The 17,487-nt window shown below is 41.6% G+C and overlaps 3 protein-coding genes across 23 annotated transcripts in view; 2 read left to right on the top strand and 1 right to left on the bottom strand.

The window, feature by feature from the left end:
- The window catches only part of apbb2b (amyloid beta (A4) precursor protein-binding, family B, member 2b), a 50,591-nt gene extending 47,766 nt beyond the window's left edge, over positions 1 to 2,825 (top strand). For all 5 annotated transcript variants that reach the window (XM_058046199.1, XM_058046200.1, XM_058046197.1 and 2 more), the window contains 5 exons: positions 261 to 348; positions 763 to 843; positions 917 to 1,032; positions 1,236 to 1,415; positions 2,559 to 2,825. In XM_058046199.1, coding sequence (XP_057902182.1) covers positions 261 to 348; positions 763 to 843; positions 917 to 1,032; positions 1,236 to 1,415; positions 2,559 to 2,729 — 636 coding nt within the window. In that variant the 3' untranslated portion in view covers positions 2,730 to 2,825. The remainder of the gene's footprint in view (positions 1 to 260; positions 349 to 762; positions 844 to 916; positions 1,033 to 1,235; positions 1,416 to 2,558) is intronic.
- A 4,053-nt stretch (positions 2,826 to 6,878) lies between these two features.
- On the bottom strand, positions 6,879 to 16,814 carry LOC131101368 (putative methyltransferase NSUN7). The gene is made up of 13 exons (XM_058046422.1): positions 16,689 to 16,814; positions 14,130 to 14,220; positions 13,607 to 13,810; positions 13,169 to 13,227; positions 11,639 to 11,775; positions 11,414 to 11,566; positions 11,194 to 11,338; positions 10,038 to 10,251; positions 9,831 to 9,974; positions 8,364 to 8,465; positions 8,165 to 8,282; positions 7,909 to 8,032; positions 6,879 to 7,612 (listed from the first exon to the last, which is right to left on the bottom strand). The coding sequence occupies exons 1-13, from the start codon at positions 16,695 to 16,697 to the stop codon at positions 6,953 to 6,955; spliced, it is 2,160 nt and encodes a 719-aa protein (XP_057902405.1). The 5' UTR covers positions 16,698 to 16,814; the 3' UTR covers positions 6,879 to 6,952.
- The window catches only part of rbm47 (RNA binding motif protein 47), a 44,428-nt gene continuing 35,943 nt past the window's right edge, over positions 9,003 to 17,487 (top strand). For 13 of the 17 annotated variants that reach the window (XM_058046408.1, XM_058046391.1, XM_058046352.1 and 10 more), the window contains exons 1-5: positions 9,003 to 9,132; positions 9,845 to 9,981; positions 10,063 to 11,766; positions 11,833 to 11,938; positions 14,217 to 14,286. The gene's annotated coding sequence lies outside the window, so the exon portion shown is untranslated. Of the gene's footprint in view, positions 9,133 to 9,385; positions 9,615 to 9,844; positions 9,982 to 10,059; positions 11,939 to 14,216; positions 14,287 to 17,487 lie in introns of those variants that run through there. The other 4 variants (XM_058046239.1, XM_058046217.1, XM_058046248.1 and 1 more) reach the window with 4 other exon arrangements.

Below are 17,487 nucleotides of genomic sequence, written 5' to 3'. Positions count from 1 at the left end.
GCGACCCTCGTGAGGAAAAAGCGGTAGAAAATGAATGAATGAATGAGTACACCCTTCACATGTCAAGAAGCATCTTTGTGACAGAGTCTTATCAAACTATACCCTTTGCAGTTGTCAGTGTACACCGACTATTCAAAGTTATATAGTGGGTGATGAAATGAGTATGTACTGTGTACTGTGTATAAATCTGACCTTAAGATGGTGCTAAAATGTCATTTCCTTGTTCTTTTCTTTTTTTCCCTTTCACTTCCCTCTTTCAGATTATGACTGAACGAAAGAATGCCAAAGCACTGGCAGGAGGCTCTCTCCAGGACAGAATGCAGGCAGGACTAGACCTCCCTTTGCAAGGTAGCATCTTTATTCATCCGCACTCAGAAGCAACCCTTGGTGCAGAATATTACAAAAATAAATCAAAACCAGCATAAAGTTATAAATAGCACTGAGTTTTTGGTTACCTGGAACAGGATCATTTATGCAGTTTTCATAAAAGTAACACAATAGAGCTGATTTGGTGTGGTTAAATGTACTACACGTTAATCCCTTGTTGACTCCAGACCAAATAATTTAAGCAAAATTTATGTGAAATATATGTAAATATGCATTATTTTTTTAAACTAATAGGCCGTATTCAACCACAAAACCGCGTCATATATTTTAGAAAAATCGTGATAAAGCGAGGCTGTGAAATTCGAACCGCACTGTAGCGAGGGAAGATGGCTGTATGTTTATTTACTAAATAAAGTGGAATTGTTGAATTGGCAGAATTCCCCACACCAAAGACGGAGTTGGTTCAGAAGTTTCAGGTGCTCTACCTCGGAATGATGCCTGTGGCCAGACCGCTCGGTAAGTGATTCAAAATACACACACACACACACACACACATGATTGTATGTCATGGATATCCCTCCCATCGCAGGCATGGACATACTGAATGGAGCCATAGACAGCTTAGTTAGTTCATCCATCAGAGAAGACTGGACTCCGGTGGCCCTCAATGTGGCTGATGCCACAGTCACCATCAGCAAGGACAAGGTCAGTCACACGTCTGTCATAGACTGTTCATTTTGTCCCTCTCAAGGAGTTTGAAAACACAATAATCATCACATTGTAAAAGCCATGAACATTGTGGATTATGGATTTAAGCTTTAGCGCCCACAAGCTCATCTGCTCCAGTGATCCGATTTATTAGGACACTGCAATTTTTGTTGATGTATGCATACTGTCATCAAACCCAGGATGAAGAGGAAGTGCTGGTAGAGTGCCGCGTGCGTTTCCTGTCTTTCATGGGCGTGGGACACGACGTGCGTACCTTTGCCTTTGTCATGGACGCCGGCGGCCATCGTTTTGATTGTCATGTGTTCTGGTGTGAGCCCAATGCTGGAAGTGTATCCGAAGCTGTGCAGGCAGCTTGTATGGTGAGTTGTTGCAAGATCACGTTGCATAATTTTATATTTCATATATTATAAGTATTAATAAGATGTTTATGATGTGTTTCCTTTGAAATACCCAAAAGATAAGAATGACAGCACACATAAAACTCTGTACAGAGCAGCCAATTTTTGTGGACTGCCATGTCTCATGCAAATGAGGTCAAATTACTAATTTGACCCCAAAAAAGATGGGAAAAAAAACACTGTCACACAAAACTAAGGTGTTTGAGCCTCTTTCATGCAGGACATGAGCATAGGTGGAAATAATTCAGCTTACCTTAGGAGCAGTGTTGCCCCCCAATAGTATTGCACCCGTCCAAAATTTTGATTTTGACCTGCAATGACGTCAGCCTCCCTCTGGGCTCTCGCTCTCTCTGGTGGACAGAGGCAGCATTGCAGCACCATCCACCACATTCTGTGCTGCACGTGAAATGGAATAGCAATGAAATGGTTAGCTTAGCATTAGCATATTCATTCATTTATTTTCTACCGCTTTTTCCTCACGAGGGTCGCGGGGGTGCTGGAGCCTATCCCAGCTGTCTTCGGGCGAGAGGCTGTCTTTGCCAGCCAATCACAGGGCACATATAGACAAACAACCATTCACACTCACATTCATACCTATGGACAATTTGGAGTCGCTAATTAAACTAGCATGTTTTTGGAATGTGGGAGGAAACCGGAGGACCCGGAGAAAACCCACGCATGTACGGGGAGACCATGCAAACTCCACACAGAGATGGCCGAGGGTGGAATTGAACCCTGGTCTTCTAGCTGTGAGGTCTGCGCGCTAACCACTCGACTGCCGTGCCGCCCTAGCATTGTAATTTTAAACCCATATTGGCACATGTTTATATATTTCTGGGGTATACCTTTTGAGTGTTAAGTTGCTGTGTGATGACACCATGTTATACTATCATATATAGTGGGTTGACAACCTCGTTGTGTCAATTAAAGAGCTGTGCGGTGAACTTGTGTGTGCCACAATATGCCATTATATGACGTGAACACATGGCTTATACATCGGTGCGGCTTACACATATAAAAAAACACCAACACACACACACACACACACACATTGGGCTGTCATTTTCATTTCATTTGGTTCTCCCTCTAAACCCTTTTCCTCAGTTGCGGTACCAGAAATGTTTGGTGGCACGGCCGCTCTCCCAGAAGGCCTGCGGCTCATCCCCGCCCGGCGACTCTGTGTCCCGCCGGGTCTCGACCAGCGTCAAACGAGGCGTCCTGTCCCTCATCGACACCCTCAAACAAAAGCGGCCCGTCACAGAGGCACCGCAGTGACCACCAAGCTCAAAAGCACTACCGACTCCATTGCCGTACCCGAGCAAACTCCCTACTTCCACACGGTCGCCATGGTAACTACACACATCGCTGCAGCCATGAACATGAAAAAAAAAAAACTCCAGAGTCTGGCCTAAGAGTTGCAGGTTTGGTCGTCAATTTGAACGGGTGGGAGACAGGACGGTGTACATAAGCATCTCGTATCCCCCCCCCTCAGGGCGGGCTGCTCAATGGAGCATGTGCGTGCGTCACCACTCTTATTGCACGTGCTGCAGCATGATGGCACCCATTTTGGCCATGCCCTCTTTCACCCTCCTGCTCTCACACTTTAATGAATAGACTCTAAAATGATGCAGGGAAGTAAAGGTGACGCTTGTGAAGGAAGAAAAATGGAGTCAATACAAATGTGTCCCACTCACATCATTCATCCTGCATGAAACTTTTATAAACAAATGACACACTAATAGACGCAATATCAGTGCACCGCTGCTGCTTTTAAGACTTCATATCATCAAGCTTTGGCCTGGATGGAATCTTTCCCGGCTCACGTACCCGCCATTTTTGTCAACGTTTGGATGATGACAGATGATAGCCATAATGGAGAAGGACGACACACCAGACTGGGCAGGGTGACATTTTGCTCCCTCACCCTCCTCCTCCTCCTCCTCCTCCTGCTGCTTCAACGCCCTGGAGACATCAGCATGCTGCTACTGCTGCTGCAGATGTGTGATCCTCATGCTGGAGGAAGTGCTTCTCAATGGAAGGCCCTCACAGTGTGCTATTACACTTTATGGTTTTGTTCCAAGAGGAAGGCGTTTTTCGTTTTTTAGTGGAATACTATGTATGTTGACTGATGCTATGTCCACATGAACACTGGTATTTCTTTCAAAAATCGACCCAAATATAAGACAGTCAAAAAAAAAAAAGTCTGAAGAAGACGTAGAAGGTTCGGTGTTCTGCAAATGAGGAGATATCATTTTTACTTACAATCTACCTGTAATCTAAGGGCCTTTTCTCTCTTCAGTTGCCATTGTTCACTCACTAGCGCCATTCAATGTGGACCTCATGACTTAGCCCGCCATAATACTACCAGTTATTGCGCCGCTATCGAAAATATGATTTAAAAAAAACAAGAATTAATTCAGTCTTTTTGCCCTAAAAGCGGGTTTTGAAAAAGGGGGGTTTATCTCATATTCGGGTCAGTACAGTATATATTTTTCTATGCATATTTACATATTCATATATATATACTCATGCAAATAAACATTTTCAAGAAGACAGTTTTAACCATTTTAAACCATTTAATTTAACCATTTAAAAAATTGTTTTTCTACATGCAAAAAAACCCATAAAAAGAACGTTACTATTTTTTTATGTCAAATTCCGTTCATTTTGGATCACTGGTGCGGAACATGTTGGCATGAAAATATTAAGAATAAATTGTTAAATGCATTTTTTTTATTTTACATTTCTGTGGTGCAATACTTTATTCGACATTATTTTCCTTTTCCTCACTTGCTGTGCCTTTTCCAGAAGTGACTTTCTTCACGCTTCTGATCGGCTACAGTGACCTCGGTTCACATTTATAGCGCCAGTGGCGTCTTTGCACGGCAGCCTGCAAATTGTATGTACAGTAAACAGACATTTTATTTTTATTTTCGTACCCACCAAAGACATTTTTTTTAATTGTCAAAATACTTGCGTACATGTGGACATTGCCTCGAGCTAACAGGAAGTTTTCAAGGCTGCTACGGAGGTGTGTCCAGGGTTCTTGTTCACTTGTCTTATGTTTAATACATACTTCTTGTTTTCACATTTCTGTGCTTTATTTCTCACAAGAATCCTAATCTAGCTCTTGTAGCTTATCTTTTTCAATATCCATTTTATTACATGAGATGTACCTGTAGTCCGACTGAGATTCTGCAGAGACAGTTCACCCCGGAAATTATATCATATTGAAATGTGAACACAAATGTGTGTGTGATCGCCTTGTAAATACGGTAACATTTGCCAATTATCTTTGTCATAAGCTATCTGTTTCTGTTTATTTTGTTGTCCTTTAATTGAAATGCCTTTTTTTTTTAGATCTCACCAAATGGCCAAAGTGTAACATATAACTTGCTGTAGATAAGACAATAGGAGAGCAAATAATGAAATTTCACAATTAAGTTGACGCTGAATAAGCGATTTATCTATGCATTTTTTTTTAATGGCAAGAGTGGTTAAAAGACCTTGCATGCCCGGAGATGTTTAAAAAGGACTATGTACTGAACATAAATATTTTTATTTTATTTATTCTATTTTATAATGATATATACTGATTTTATTCATCATGGTTGGTCAAGTCTTTGGACTTTGTGTCATTGTTTTGGCCTTCACAGCGCTTCAACAGGCTCTGCTTGGCAGACAAAAAAAGGTAACAACGACAAAAAATAAAACACTAGGGGGTTCTCCGCTGGAGGAGGAAGAGGACAGCAGAGAGCTTCCTGTGTCTCAAAAACAACAATAACAACAACACACTCCATTTACTGCCAATGGATGTGTAGGCTCCTGTTTGCTGCTCACAGATTTGTACACATTATTAATGTAACCAATTGTGAGAATAAACAGCATCTTAAAACTGAATACTTCTGTGTGCAATGAATATTTATTTACTCCATACTTGTATTACTTCACTGGAAGTAGTATCTGTTGGGAGGTCCAGAAGTATTTGGATGTTTGACGTTTATCATTTAGGTTTATTTATTTATTAAGTCTTGTGGTAATGAACCGATTGCAAAAATGAGAGATTTCTATTGTAAACCAACAGCACCAAATGACTTCTCTCCCACCAGTGAGTCGGAGTTTTTCTTCCTGTCATTCACAAAGTGTCTTAAAGGGAGACCTATTATGCTAATTTTTCGACCCTTGGTATTGCGTTGTTGTCTCCTATAGAGCAGCTACACATGATCACCGGGACATAAAGTGTTCTAGTTCTTCCAGAATCGGCACCTATTCAACTGTATTTCTTTGGATTCCGTGGTTCCCGCAAAAACGGTCTGTTTTAATTTATTCCAACCACAGGCACACCCACTCTGCTGTGCTTGGTCACACTCGCCGCTAGCTGCGAACAGTATATGATTTGATAATAAATGCAGATGTATCTTTTTTGTCAGCTTTTAAAGTAGAGACTGGACAGTCTGACGTTTCTCAAGAAGACTCCCAATGGTAAGTAGCCTCAGCATCATTTTCTACAGCATGGGTAAGGTCTAATGTGGCCACTAATTGTGGTGGGAAATGGCAATTAGTATCCAAGCGCTTTTGCTACATGACTTGCACAAAATAAGCACAGTTAGGACACTGATAAATTATTACTTACTGCTTACTTACTACTTACTGACTCTTCCACACGACCAAGTACGCTGGAACGTTTGTCTGCTAGTCCAATTGCATACTGGTCCATGGTCACAAAACAGTCCAGTTTGAAATGCCGTTGACAGATTGAAATGCATTTCTTTTGCTAGTAGGGAATCAGGAACTCCTGTATGAGCCATTGCTAGCAAGTAAACAGAGTACCAGAGCTTGGGGGAAGGCAAAGCGCTTTGTGACTTACAGCCATGCCCATATAAGGAAGTCCTCCCCTCTGTGACATCACAAAGGGGCAGTTTGACCACGCCTTTTGAAACCAAGTGTTTTGAGCCATCCCAAAGTTTTTTTTAGGACTCACTTCCAAATGCTCAAACCTCATTATCTGAAACTTTGGCATAGTTTAACAAAGCATAATTGGTGTTAGGGTGCTAATTTTAAGAAAATGATCACTCAAGCAGACTCATTCAATATATCCTTTTCACAAATATTGAAAACATGATTTTTACTTGACCTTTATTTTTCAAAAACGGCTATCTTATTGCAGCAGTACAGTTTTAAATAATATTCATCCATCCAATTTTCTATACCGCTTATCCTCACTAGGGTCAAGGGTATGCTGGAGCCTATCCCAGCTGTCTTCGGGCGACAGGTGGGGTACACCCTGGACTGGTCGCCATCCAATCACAGGTTTTAAATAATAATAGTTACAATTACAAGTACGTGGCTTACAAATAATATGTTTTGTAAAACCTTTTTAATGAAAGTCTACACATCAAAACTCAAAAAACTGTCATGTTATGATTTACTTTTGTTCATCATTAGCTGATCTGCTGCAGCTGTACTTATTTAATATACTATATACGGTATACTATATACTATATATTCTGAGCATGCTGCAGAGATGGGGTGGTTGAAGTCCGCTGGAGGGACATCCCACTCCCACTGCTCAGAGAGCTGCAAGCCTGAGACGAGACCAGCACATCTTCAGATTCTAACGCTTCTGTGGCGGACATCTCCTCCATGTAGCTCCTGACTGGCTCGCCTGGTTTGCTTGCAGTTGTCTGTGTTTTGGTTGCAGGGCGGATGGCGGCGGAGGGCTGCTTTTTTGCAGAGGCAGTGGGAGTCTCCGACTTGGCTGCCGCTAAAAACACGTGATTGAAGGGTTTGGTGGACGATATGAGTTTGAGCGTAAGGCGAGGGATCTTTCGTGCTTTGTTCTTGACCGTTCGCTTCCTGTAATGCGTCTTCTTCTTGTGACTCACTGAAGGATGCTTGGTGACCATTTTGCTTTGCTTTGGTTTGATCTTGCGTTTGCGTCTTTTCTTCCTCTTGCGTTGTCCTCCCTTTTCTTCCTCCGCTTTACCCTTGACCTCTGATTCACTTTGATCTTTTCCCTGTTCCGAATCCCCCTCCAGATCATTTGTGCTTTTCTCTTTCTTCTCCTTCGGTTGTGCTGGGAAGAGTCCATCCAGGATGCCTTTGGCTGCCGCTCTTGCTAGCACTTCCTGGACCGTTTTTACCTTAGTGGGATCTGCCTTGAAGAGCCATTTGATGTGAGGATACGACACATTATAACACACAGCATCAAGAAATGAGAGATGTATGGAAGTCATCTTAAACCTGTACAGTCAACAGGAAATAGTGTATCCGGGAAAAATGAATTTCCGTAAAGTAGGATTTATTTATAAATGGAATAACAACCATTGAGTCGACCTTCTACGTGTATGTCTCCATTGAACTGAAATGTTTGTTGTATTCATATTTAAATTGTGTTTTTGATCAGGAGCTTGATATGTTTAGTAGAGTCAAACACTTCTATCCTGCCGTTTACCTGTCGAGACAAGCGGGCCACGAAGCAGCCATTAGTGACCTGTGAAGATCCCAGCCTGAAGAACATAGAGGCTTTTATTGTGTCTTCTGATTGTGTATCATCAGGGAAAATTGGTCCTTTCAACCTGAGGGAGCATCACAGCAACAAGCAGGTACATTTATGAAAAAAATAACCTAAAAATAGACCAAATAAAACTTTCATTTGCTGTTTACAGTTGAGGTTTTTATATACGATACTACTGCTGTTGTCTGTTTACCTGAATGGCAGGAGTTTGGAGGGTGTGTGTGTTTTTTCCAACACTCTATGCACCAGCTGCTCATTCTCCTCCTTGTATACTGAGCGTGTGCAGTAAAGCACAGTTTCCACCTGTGGGACTTAAGTACAAAAAATAATATAATTAGCAGAAATATATCACGTAAATTAAAAATAAAGTGTGTGTGTTTATATACACTCACAGGTTAAGGCGTTGGTCAGTAGTCGTGCTTGCTGAGCTGTCAGTTTGTTTAAGTTACTCTGGGACAAGAAACCACGAGACAAGTCTTGAAGCAGATTCCAGTCTGTCGAAAAAATAGTGTTTTGTTTTTGGTAAACTTTCCAATTCTCTTTTCAAATAAAGTGCAATGTTGTCTATTAGACAATGCAATAATCTTCCATTGTCTTGCAGCTGTCTCCAACCACTGTGCCACTGTCTAGACAAACAACCATTCACACTCACATTCATACCTATGGACAATTTGGAGTCACCAATTAAGCTAGCATGTTTTTGGAATGTGGAAGGAAACCGGAGTACCTGGAGAAAACCCATGCATGCACGGGAGAACATGCAAACTCCACACAGAGATGGCCGAGGGTGGAATTGAACCCTGGTCTCCTAGCTGTCTGCGTGCTAACCACTCAAACGCTGTGCAGCCCAGAACCAGGTTGTGTGAAAAATAAATGTATGAATAACTACATCAAATCGTATATGAATGCATATCAGAATATGGGACATTATTTTATTCGTAAAGTAATATACAGTTATAAATCCCATATTTTTCATTTTTAGGTTGTTTTGTTTCTTTATTGTTCGGAGAGCGGCGACCTGTCCGACAGACCTTGAATGCACCATAGTTGTGTGAATGTGCCGACCTTCTCCCACACTGCACGGATAAACTACTACACTGTATTTGTTTTTGTATTTTTTCTGTCACCCCATGTGCTGATACTATGTTGGAATACATAAAGGTAAGGTTTAATGACATTATTGAGTGCTAATATGCATATTTGTTTGGCGCACAACCTCAAGTTCAGTCATGCTAGCACACTGGCAGTATTATTCGTATCAAACCATGTATTGTATTATTACAAAATATGCATCTAATTTAACTCAGGCCCGAGTCAACTAGTAACGTAATAAAGTATTAAAAGTAATACGTTGTTAGTTGAACTTACTCTGTCATAGTGTAGCTAGACTGGGCTCAGGAAAGAAGCTAATATGTGTACCTTTTAGAGCCTCAAAGGCCACCGTAGTCGTGTAAAGGTACATCCGGGGCCACCATGTTAGACAATTACATTGCTAGCGATACAATTTAGATAACAGATATACATGCTAAAATGTGTTTCAAATCGTTAAACACTAGTGAACTCTTTTTTAAAATATAGAATAAACAATTAAAATGTATTAAACATTTCCATGACAACGCTCCTACCACGGCATGGCGTTCTGGGTCAGTATAAGGCATTATTATTACTAAAAAGGTATTTGTTATTCTCATTCAGTTAATTGTTAGGTAAATGTTAGCTCTGCTCAGCATATATTTCTTTTACTTATCTTAATATATATCATTGTCTGATTGTACTGTGTTTTAGCTGATCTTTTTGAGTTGCTCCAGTGTTTATTTCCAGTTTTCATAACTATTTAATGAGAAGTGTCTCACACACACCTCCACTTTCACAGTGAATGGTATCCACTGGGTCACAGAGTCCAGAAGACGAGCACTGAGGAAGCACCATGATGACCTTTAAACGCTCAATGGCGGCGTCCCACTGACCCAGACTGAAGAAGGCCTCAGACACGATGCGCACATCTATAGGGTTCGAGTCTTAAAGCATCAACATCTCCCTTTTTTAAAAATACATTTAACACTTACTTTTTATATCCATTTCTTTCAGTAGCTTGTGCATGTCTTCCAGCTGTGAGGAAGTGTGATCAGCCCCACACACGAGCACGCCGCCTGAGCGGGCAGCCACCATGATGGCCACGTGTGCCGCAGTCAGGGCTGAGAAAGAGCCCGCCATGAGGACATCAGCATTGTCGAATAATATGGGGCGTAAGGCACTCACCGCCACGCACACGCTCCTGTCCTGTCATATAAAAAAGTAATGTGAGTACTAAAAGTTAACCCACTTTCATTCATTTGTATTTATTTCTCTTTTTTGTACAAATTGTACAAACATATTTTGGATTGCTTGGGAACCCAGTCAGTGCAGTAACATTCATTCATTCATTCATTTTCTACTGCTTTTTCCTCACGAGGGTTGCGGGGGTGCTGGAGCCTATCCCAGCTGTCTTCGGGCGAGAGGCGGGGTACACCCTGGACTGGTCACCAGCCCATCACAGGGCACATATAGACAAACAACCATTCACACTCACATTCATACCTATGGACAATTTGGAGTCGCTAATTAACCTAGCATGTTTTTGGAATGTGGGAGGAAACCGGAGTACCCGGAGAAAACGGGGAGACCATGCAAACTCCACACAGAGATGGTGGGATCGAGGGTGGAATTGAACCCTGGTCTCCTAACTGTGAGAGCTGCGCGCTAACCACTCGACCGCCGTGCCGCCCTAGCATTTTCATTTTAAACCCATATTGGCACATGTTTATATATTTCTGGGGTATACCTTTTGAGTGTTAAGTTGCTGTGTGAGGACACCATGTTATACTATCATATATAGTGGGTTGACAACCTCGTTGTGTCAATTAAAGAGCTGTGCGGTGAACTTGTGTGCGCCACAATATGACGTGGACACGTGGCTTATATATTATTAATTAACCTAGCATGTTTTTGGAATGGGGAAATGGGAAGGAATGGGAGGAAACCGGAGTACCTGGAGAAAACCCACGCATGCACGGGGAGAACATGCAAACTCCACACACAGAGATGGCCGAGGGTGGAATCGAACCCTGGTCCTCTTAGCTGTGAGGCCTGCGCGCTAACCACTAGACCGCCGTGCCGCCAGTGCAGTAACATAGGATGCAATATTCACCATGGCACACAGACACCCACACATATTAACCATACCTGAATCATAAGTTTGTGTGTAGCAGTGAGCTGGCTATGCTTCAGTGGTGCATGAAGCTTTTGGGAGAAGATGAGCGTGTCGCAACAGAGGGGGTCCACCTTGGACAACCCGCTGAGCTCTAACTCCTTACACACTTCCTCCACGCTGTCAAGACAAGACATCTTCTAACTAATGTTGATGGAGTGCACTTGTAGCTACGTGTATTTCTTTAAGTTACACCTGCTGCTGAGAGTGTTGACCCATGCATAAAGAGGCAGTAGTCTCGCTCTGTGCTGTTTGCTCCTCACAGGTTCTGATAGGATGCCGGAAACACTCTGCAGGCCGTGTTTCACCCTGCTTCGTGCAAGAGAGGCTGCGAGCTTGGTCTTACATCTGCGACACACACACACACAGACGTACTCACTGACTATTTATGATACATTAGCGTCCCTCTTGTATACGTACTTGTGAAGCCTGTTCTCCAGATCTCTCACTTCCTGCTGGGGTTCCTCCTTTTCTATTTCTGAACGCTGACATGGCAAAAACTTTCGCTCCTGGAAGTTGCACAGCATCACCATCGCTAGTGGCAGCAGGTCATTGGGCTGTAAATATGGTATATTTCCTGTTAACATTTGTATAACTGTGCTTTTGTCCTTAAGAGGGGGTACTTGCAGCAGACTTTCAAGAGTCTGTCTCAACAGTCTTCCTATTCTGCAGAAGAAATACCCCAAAAGAGAGTTCTGTCTTCTCTCCAACATTGCTCAGGTATATTTACCATAACAGCATCACACTTAAGAAAAATCCATCATCACTCTCTCTTGTTTACTCGCTTTTTTTAAAAGAAGAGGCAATCAAAACGGTTGCTTTAATTTTGAATGTCCGTCTCTTGTTTTGGCACAGTATGCTGTATGCAGTATGCATGTTGAATGAGCAATCAGCATAATGATGTAGTTCAGCTTGGAGCTTCAGCTTTTGGTGCATCATTGCCGCATCAACTTCTGTGAGAGGTTTGGACTTCCTTCTGGTTTACTGGATTTATGCTCTTTGCATCCTGTTGCATTCCAGCATTTTCGTAGTATCTGTTGTTATCTTTTCATCTGGGCGCATTACCTTTCCCCCCACCTTCCATGGTGAAATTATGTAGTTCTTGCTATGGTGTCTCGCCAGCCTTATACCGTCTCTGATCAACCCTTTGTACCCCATGTATACTTGCAGAACAGCTTTGTGTAAAAAAAAAAAAATAAAAAAAAAAAACAAAAAAAAACAGGCTTCGCTACACATCCTAAATTAATGCCTGGAGCTTTGGACACTACACACTGGACTCAGTGCCCCTACATAATTGATTGCTTTATGTAGGTCCTTACGAGGGAAATATATTAAAAGCTCTTTGTATGTGCTTCAACACAGCGATAAACAGCAATGTCATTGAAATGTTATTGTTTTTGTAACAGCAGAATATTTGTTATTTGTTCAACAGTTATTGTATTGGATTCATGTGCAGGTGTGCCTCATGTCAGAGTGTTTAATGACTATATCCACTACTTTTTTCCTTCAATGAGAAGTCTCCATTTTCTTAGTTCTTTCCCTTTTTGGCATGCTTTGTTGCCACTTTAGTCGTCTTAGACTAATAAGTTATCAACTTCTTGGCTATGTTTCACTCACTTCTCAAAGCTGTCATTGGGCTGTTTTTATGAGCAAGTTTGTTTCTTTGTCCGTGTATGTCATCCCACCGTGTTTTATTGTCTTGTTTATTGACTCCCAGTCAGCTCTCTTCCCTATGCATCATTTGCCAACTCCAGCCAAGCCAACTCTTAAGCACAGATATGAATACAAATGGCCTCTTATCTCCACGCTTCCCTCTGTACAATGCCACCATTTTGTAATGTAGCAGAAGCATATGGCGGAGAACGACGTCAGCCACTTTATGAGGCAGTTAACGGTCGTTAAAAATGTTTGGATTCAGACTGGATTTTTGTCACATGTGGCGGGACTCACAATGTGTTGCGATGCGAGGAAGCGGCTGTCCATCATCATTTCCTCCAGTAAATCTTCGTCTGGTAGGAAAGCAACAGTGGAAGACTCTCAATTCCAATACAACAAAAAAGCTGCAAATCAATTAATTTTACCGTTAAACAGCAGAAGTTAGAACCCAAGAACCCAAGTTAGCGTTGGCGTTTTAAAAATTTTGTTTTTCTTTTTTTTTCTCAAGCCGCTGTGCCTCAATGTCTTTTGTTTAACTTGGTTAGTTGTGCTAGTGAGTTTATAAGCATTACATTTCTCATAACCAATCTTACCTGTAGTGCTCCTTCCTATAATGCAATACTGCAGTATTAATACACTCATACTAACAACATTTTTACAGTAATTTCCTGAATGCCTTTTTGAAGTTAGATATGACGTCACATGCAACCCAGCAATACCAAATTTGCGTACATTTGAGAGTACTGAAGGCCAGCCGTAAGGCATGTTGCGTCGTTGTCTTGTCTCCGCTCTCTGGCAGCAACAGCTTGTCTGTCTTTTTCCCATAATGCACCAACTGATGATTGAGTGGTTTGTCCCTACGTAGATAGTGAAAGATAGCCGCTGCCTGCAGGTAGGTTAGGTCTGATGGAGGTGGGGCATCAGGGATATGGATGGCTAGGGAAAGGATGGGGGGGGGGGGATGAAGTGATAAAATAAGAGATAAGATGTCATGGGATGCCCTCAAATATGAAGCAATAAAACCAGTTTTTATATATTACTGCATATATTGTAGAAATTGTAAAGGTGTTGAAATGGTCTTTCCAGGAAACATGTTGGTCATTCCAGTGGTGGGTCTTTTTAATTATCAGGCATTCTTTGTGCAATTTACCAACATGTTGAGTGACCAAAAAAATCTGCCTTTACAGATAACATATATCATACAAAGTACTGTAATATGGATATTTATAATCTATAATTCTGAGCTGGATCTCACCAGGAGGAAGAATTACAGAGGTGAAGGTCTCCTTTTCCTCCATAAATTGCTGTGAGATTAATATTCTTGTACTTTTCTTTGTTGCAGGCACCTAGAAGACAAAAGTACAGAGCAACAAGAGCAGATTCCAAAATGCAAAAGGACAACTCACAGTACTGTAAGTAAAGTCTTTAATAATGCAAAAAATGGATCAGGGAATACAGCCCAGTACAAATAAGCCAATGAAGCACTACAACCAAATGTAAAAGTGGAAACAGAAGAGAAACTAAAAACTACCTGTAAGTCAGGCAGGCTGCTGGACAAGCAGGAAAATGTGCTAAAAGAAAAAAAAAAGTACATGACAGGAGGCTAACAAGATAGCTTAATATGAGTCTTGGAAGGAGGCTAAATGTCTGCAAAAGACAAAAACGAAAGAGAAGTGGGGAAGCTGGAAACACCAAAGGAATGAGAAACAATATCAAACAACAACCAATAGGTGTCACAACACAGCATGACAGTACCCCCCTCCCAGCAAAAATTGGGTACGACGGATTTATAGGTTATCACATGGTTTGTATGATACTGGCACACGGGGGCATGATACTGGGCCTGATACCAGACAAACCATGTGATGATCTTATTATCACATACTATTTAATCATGAGCTTATTATCACGTACTATGTAATCAAAAGACCATTTTGTTTCCAGAAAACGTTCAGTTTATTACATGTATTATATCTAAACAGTGTAAACACAATAATTGCAAAAATATTTCAACAATAATATTTTATCAACAGTCTTATCTTATCAATGTCTGACAATTAAAGTTCCATTAATCAAGTTTGGGTTTTTTGGTGACTGGAGAAGCACTAGGCACAAAGCACTCGTGTGCTGTGCTCTGATTGGTTGTTTCACGGGCACGATACCAGAGCAGCGCGCTCTGAGTGGACAGCTACGGGGGCTGATACTGGACATGGTTAAACTCTATATTTTATCAGTATCACTGCCCTGGGCTTTGACACAGTATCATTTCAGCCTTTTCCCGTATCATTCATGGGCGGTTTCTAGGGTACAGGGCCAATTAATACTGTAGTATGTGATAACAGGGTGGATCAGAACAGGTCCAGAGTTGAAAAGAAGGTTTGAAAAAAAGACACTGTGGAAGGTCAGATCTGCCCCCAGTCAATCAAACGAAAGGAACCTTTAGCTTTTTCAGTGTCTCAGCTACTAAAATCTCGACTAATGCGGCGGTAGAAGTTGGCAAAACCAAGGTACGTCTGCCAAAGCTTCCTGTATGTAGGAGTGGGTCAGGACCACAGAAATACACAGCAGTTGAGTGAAAGGTACGTTTTTGTGGCTTGACAAACATCCTGTTGTCTCTGGAGGACGAGACGGACGTGTTAAAGGTGAAGAAAAAATAAAGAGTGTCATCTAAGTAAACAAAAACAAAAGGACCAATCATGTCACAGAAGACATTGATCAGGGGAGTTTGTAAGTTCAAAGGGCATGATGTAATATACAGAATGATATGCCTCAATGGTGTGTTAAAGGCAGTATTTGTCCTTTTTACAGATATGAATAAGGTGGTAAGCATTGCGCAAATCTAGTAGCTCTGCCTGACTCAAGGAGGGCCAACATCTATAAGAGACAAAAAAAAGAGCAGTGAGAAGTTCAAAAGGCAAAACAAGACAAAACAAAACAACCACTGTGACAAAAAAAACAACACAATGACTATGAAAATGAAGTAATAACTCCAAATTGTCCATAGGTATGAATGTGAGTGTGAATGGTTGTTTGTCTATATGTGCCCTGTGATTGGCTGGCGACCAGTCCACGGTGTACCCCGCCTCTCGCCCAAAAGACAGCTGGGATAGGCTCCAGCACCCCCCGCGACCCTCGTGAGGAAAAGCGGTAGAAAATGAATGAATGAATGAACTCAGCTGTGGCTACCATTGCCACTGCAACAAACCTACAATGTGTCAAGCCCTTTTTGTCTGATATTGTTTCACTTTTTGTCCCCCCTGGCCTCATTGACCCAACTGAGCGGTTCAAAGTATTGTTGCTTAAGTGAGCGAAACCAGCGGATACAGATTATCCTTGTCCGAATAATCCACCTTTGGTTGCTTGTGAGTGTGATGCATTCAGGCCGCAGGCTGCTGGATGTAATTGGGCTCTTACTGGTGCCCTCTTGCATACAGCAGCATTAATAACTAATGGGCCCACAAAGGTCCATCTCCTTTTGTGACCTGGGCCCCACACACACACACACACACATGTTCAAGTGACATGACTTGACATGATGATTAAATTCCCCCAAAGCAAGCACCCCTGATTAGAGTGGATTAATAATGGCCAAAGACAATCAGCTTTTATAGCAGTCATAAATGTTTTAGCACACCGTCTGACTGCACTGTAAATGTCTCCAATGAGGCCATGCATGTGCAAATAGGATGAATAAATTAAGAGTTTTAATCAGTCTTGCAGGAGAAACTTAGCCTGGAAAAAAAAATTCTTACAGGAGATTAGTATAATCTGCATAAGGGATGATGGGGTCTTTAAAATGGCATAGCAGGCTTACCTTTGTCATTCAGAGGCCTCTCTACGGCTCAGCTCACATCCTTCCTCTTCTTTGCAGATATAGTAGCGTTCTGTGCTGAAGTACTTCTTCCTATGTGCTATCCTGTTTCATTCGCTCCCTTCCTCTTGCCTCTCATAGTCATGCATGGTTGAGTTGTGGAACCTGAGTTTGTAGTGCTATGGCAACAATATTATAATGAGAAGGCCTTATCAAAGCTCCGATAGAGAGTCGTTCAGATTATGATATTTTAACTAATTTGTCTAATTAGGCCAACAAACACTGATTTAAATAACATCAAAGAAAGAAAACAGAATGAACATTCCAACTGTGGAAATATAAATATTTTTGTACTTGTACTTTGCATTTTGCAGAAAGGACACAAGTCGTAGATATGCTGCCACCTTCTGGCCACAGCTGCACATCACATGATACATGACCAGAAAGACTGTTACTTCTTACCATGACTTTGCATTTTACAAATTCCACATATTTGACTTGTGAGGTTACAGCTTTCGACATATCTATTAAACCTCAATATTGCTCTTACACAAGGGGATATTCATGTGCATATGAGCTATTTACATATCATCAAAATAAAATAATACAAACTACATAAATGGATAAGGGTAAGATAAGGGTAGTCTCACTTTAAATCCCCTATTCAATGTCTCGATGGAAACTCCCATCGAGATCTCCCAGGAAACCAACAGAGGGCGCTATTTTTCCTAACTCATACCAGCGTTTCTGTATGGCCTCACATAAAGTATAATTTATGTCATCTACAGCATCTTGGAATACA

This window comes from Doryrhamphus excisus, chromosome 1 (assembly GCF_030265055.1).
Source record: "Doryrhamphus excisus isolate RoL2022-K1 chromosome 1, RoL_Dexc_1.0, whole genome shotgun sequence".
Classification (NCBI taxonomy): domain Eukaryota; kingdom Metazoa; phylum Chordata; class Actinopteri; order Syngnathiformes; family Syngnathidae; genus Doryrhamphus; species Doryrhamphus excisus.
This window is presented reverse-complemented; position numbering and strand designations above follow the sequence as displayed.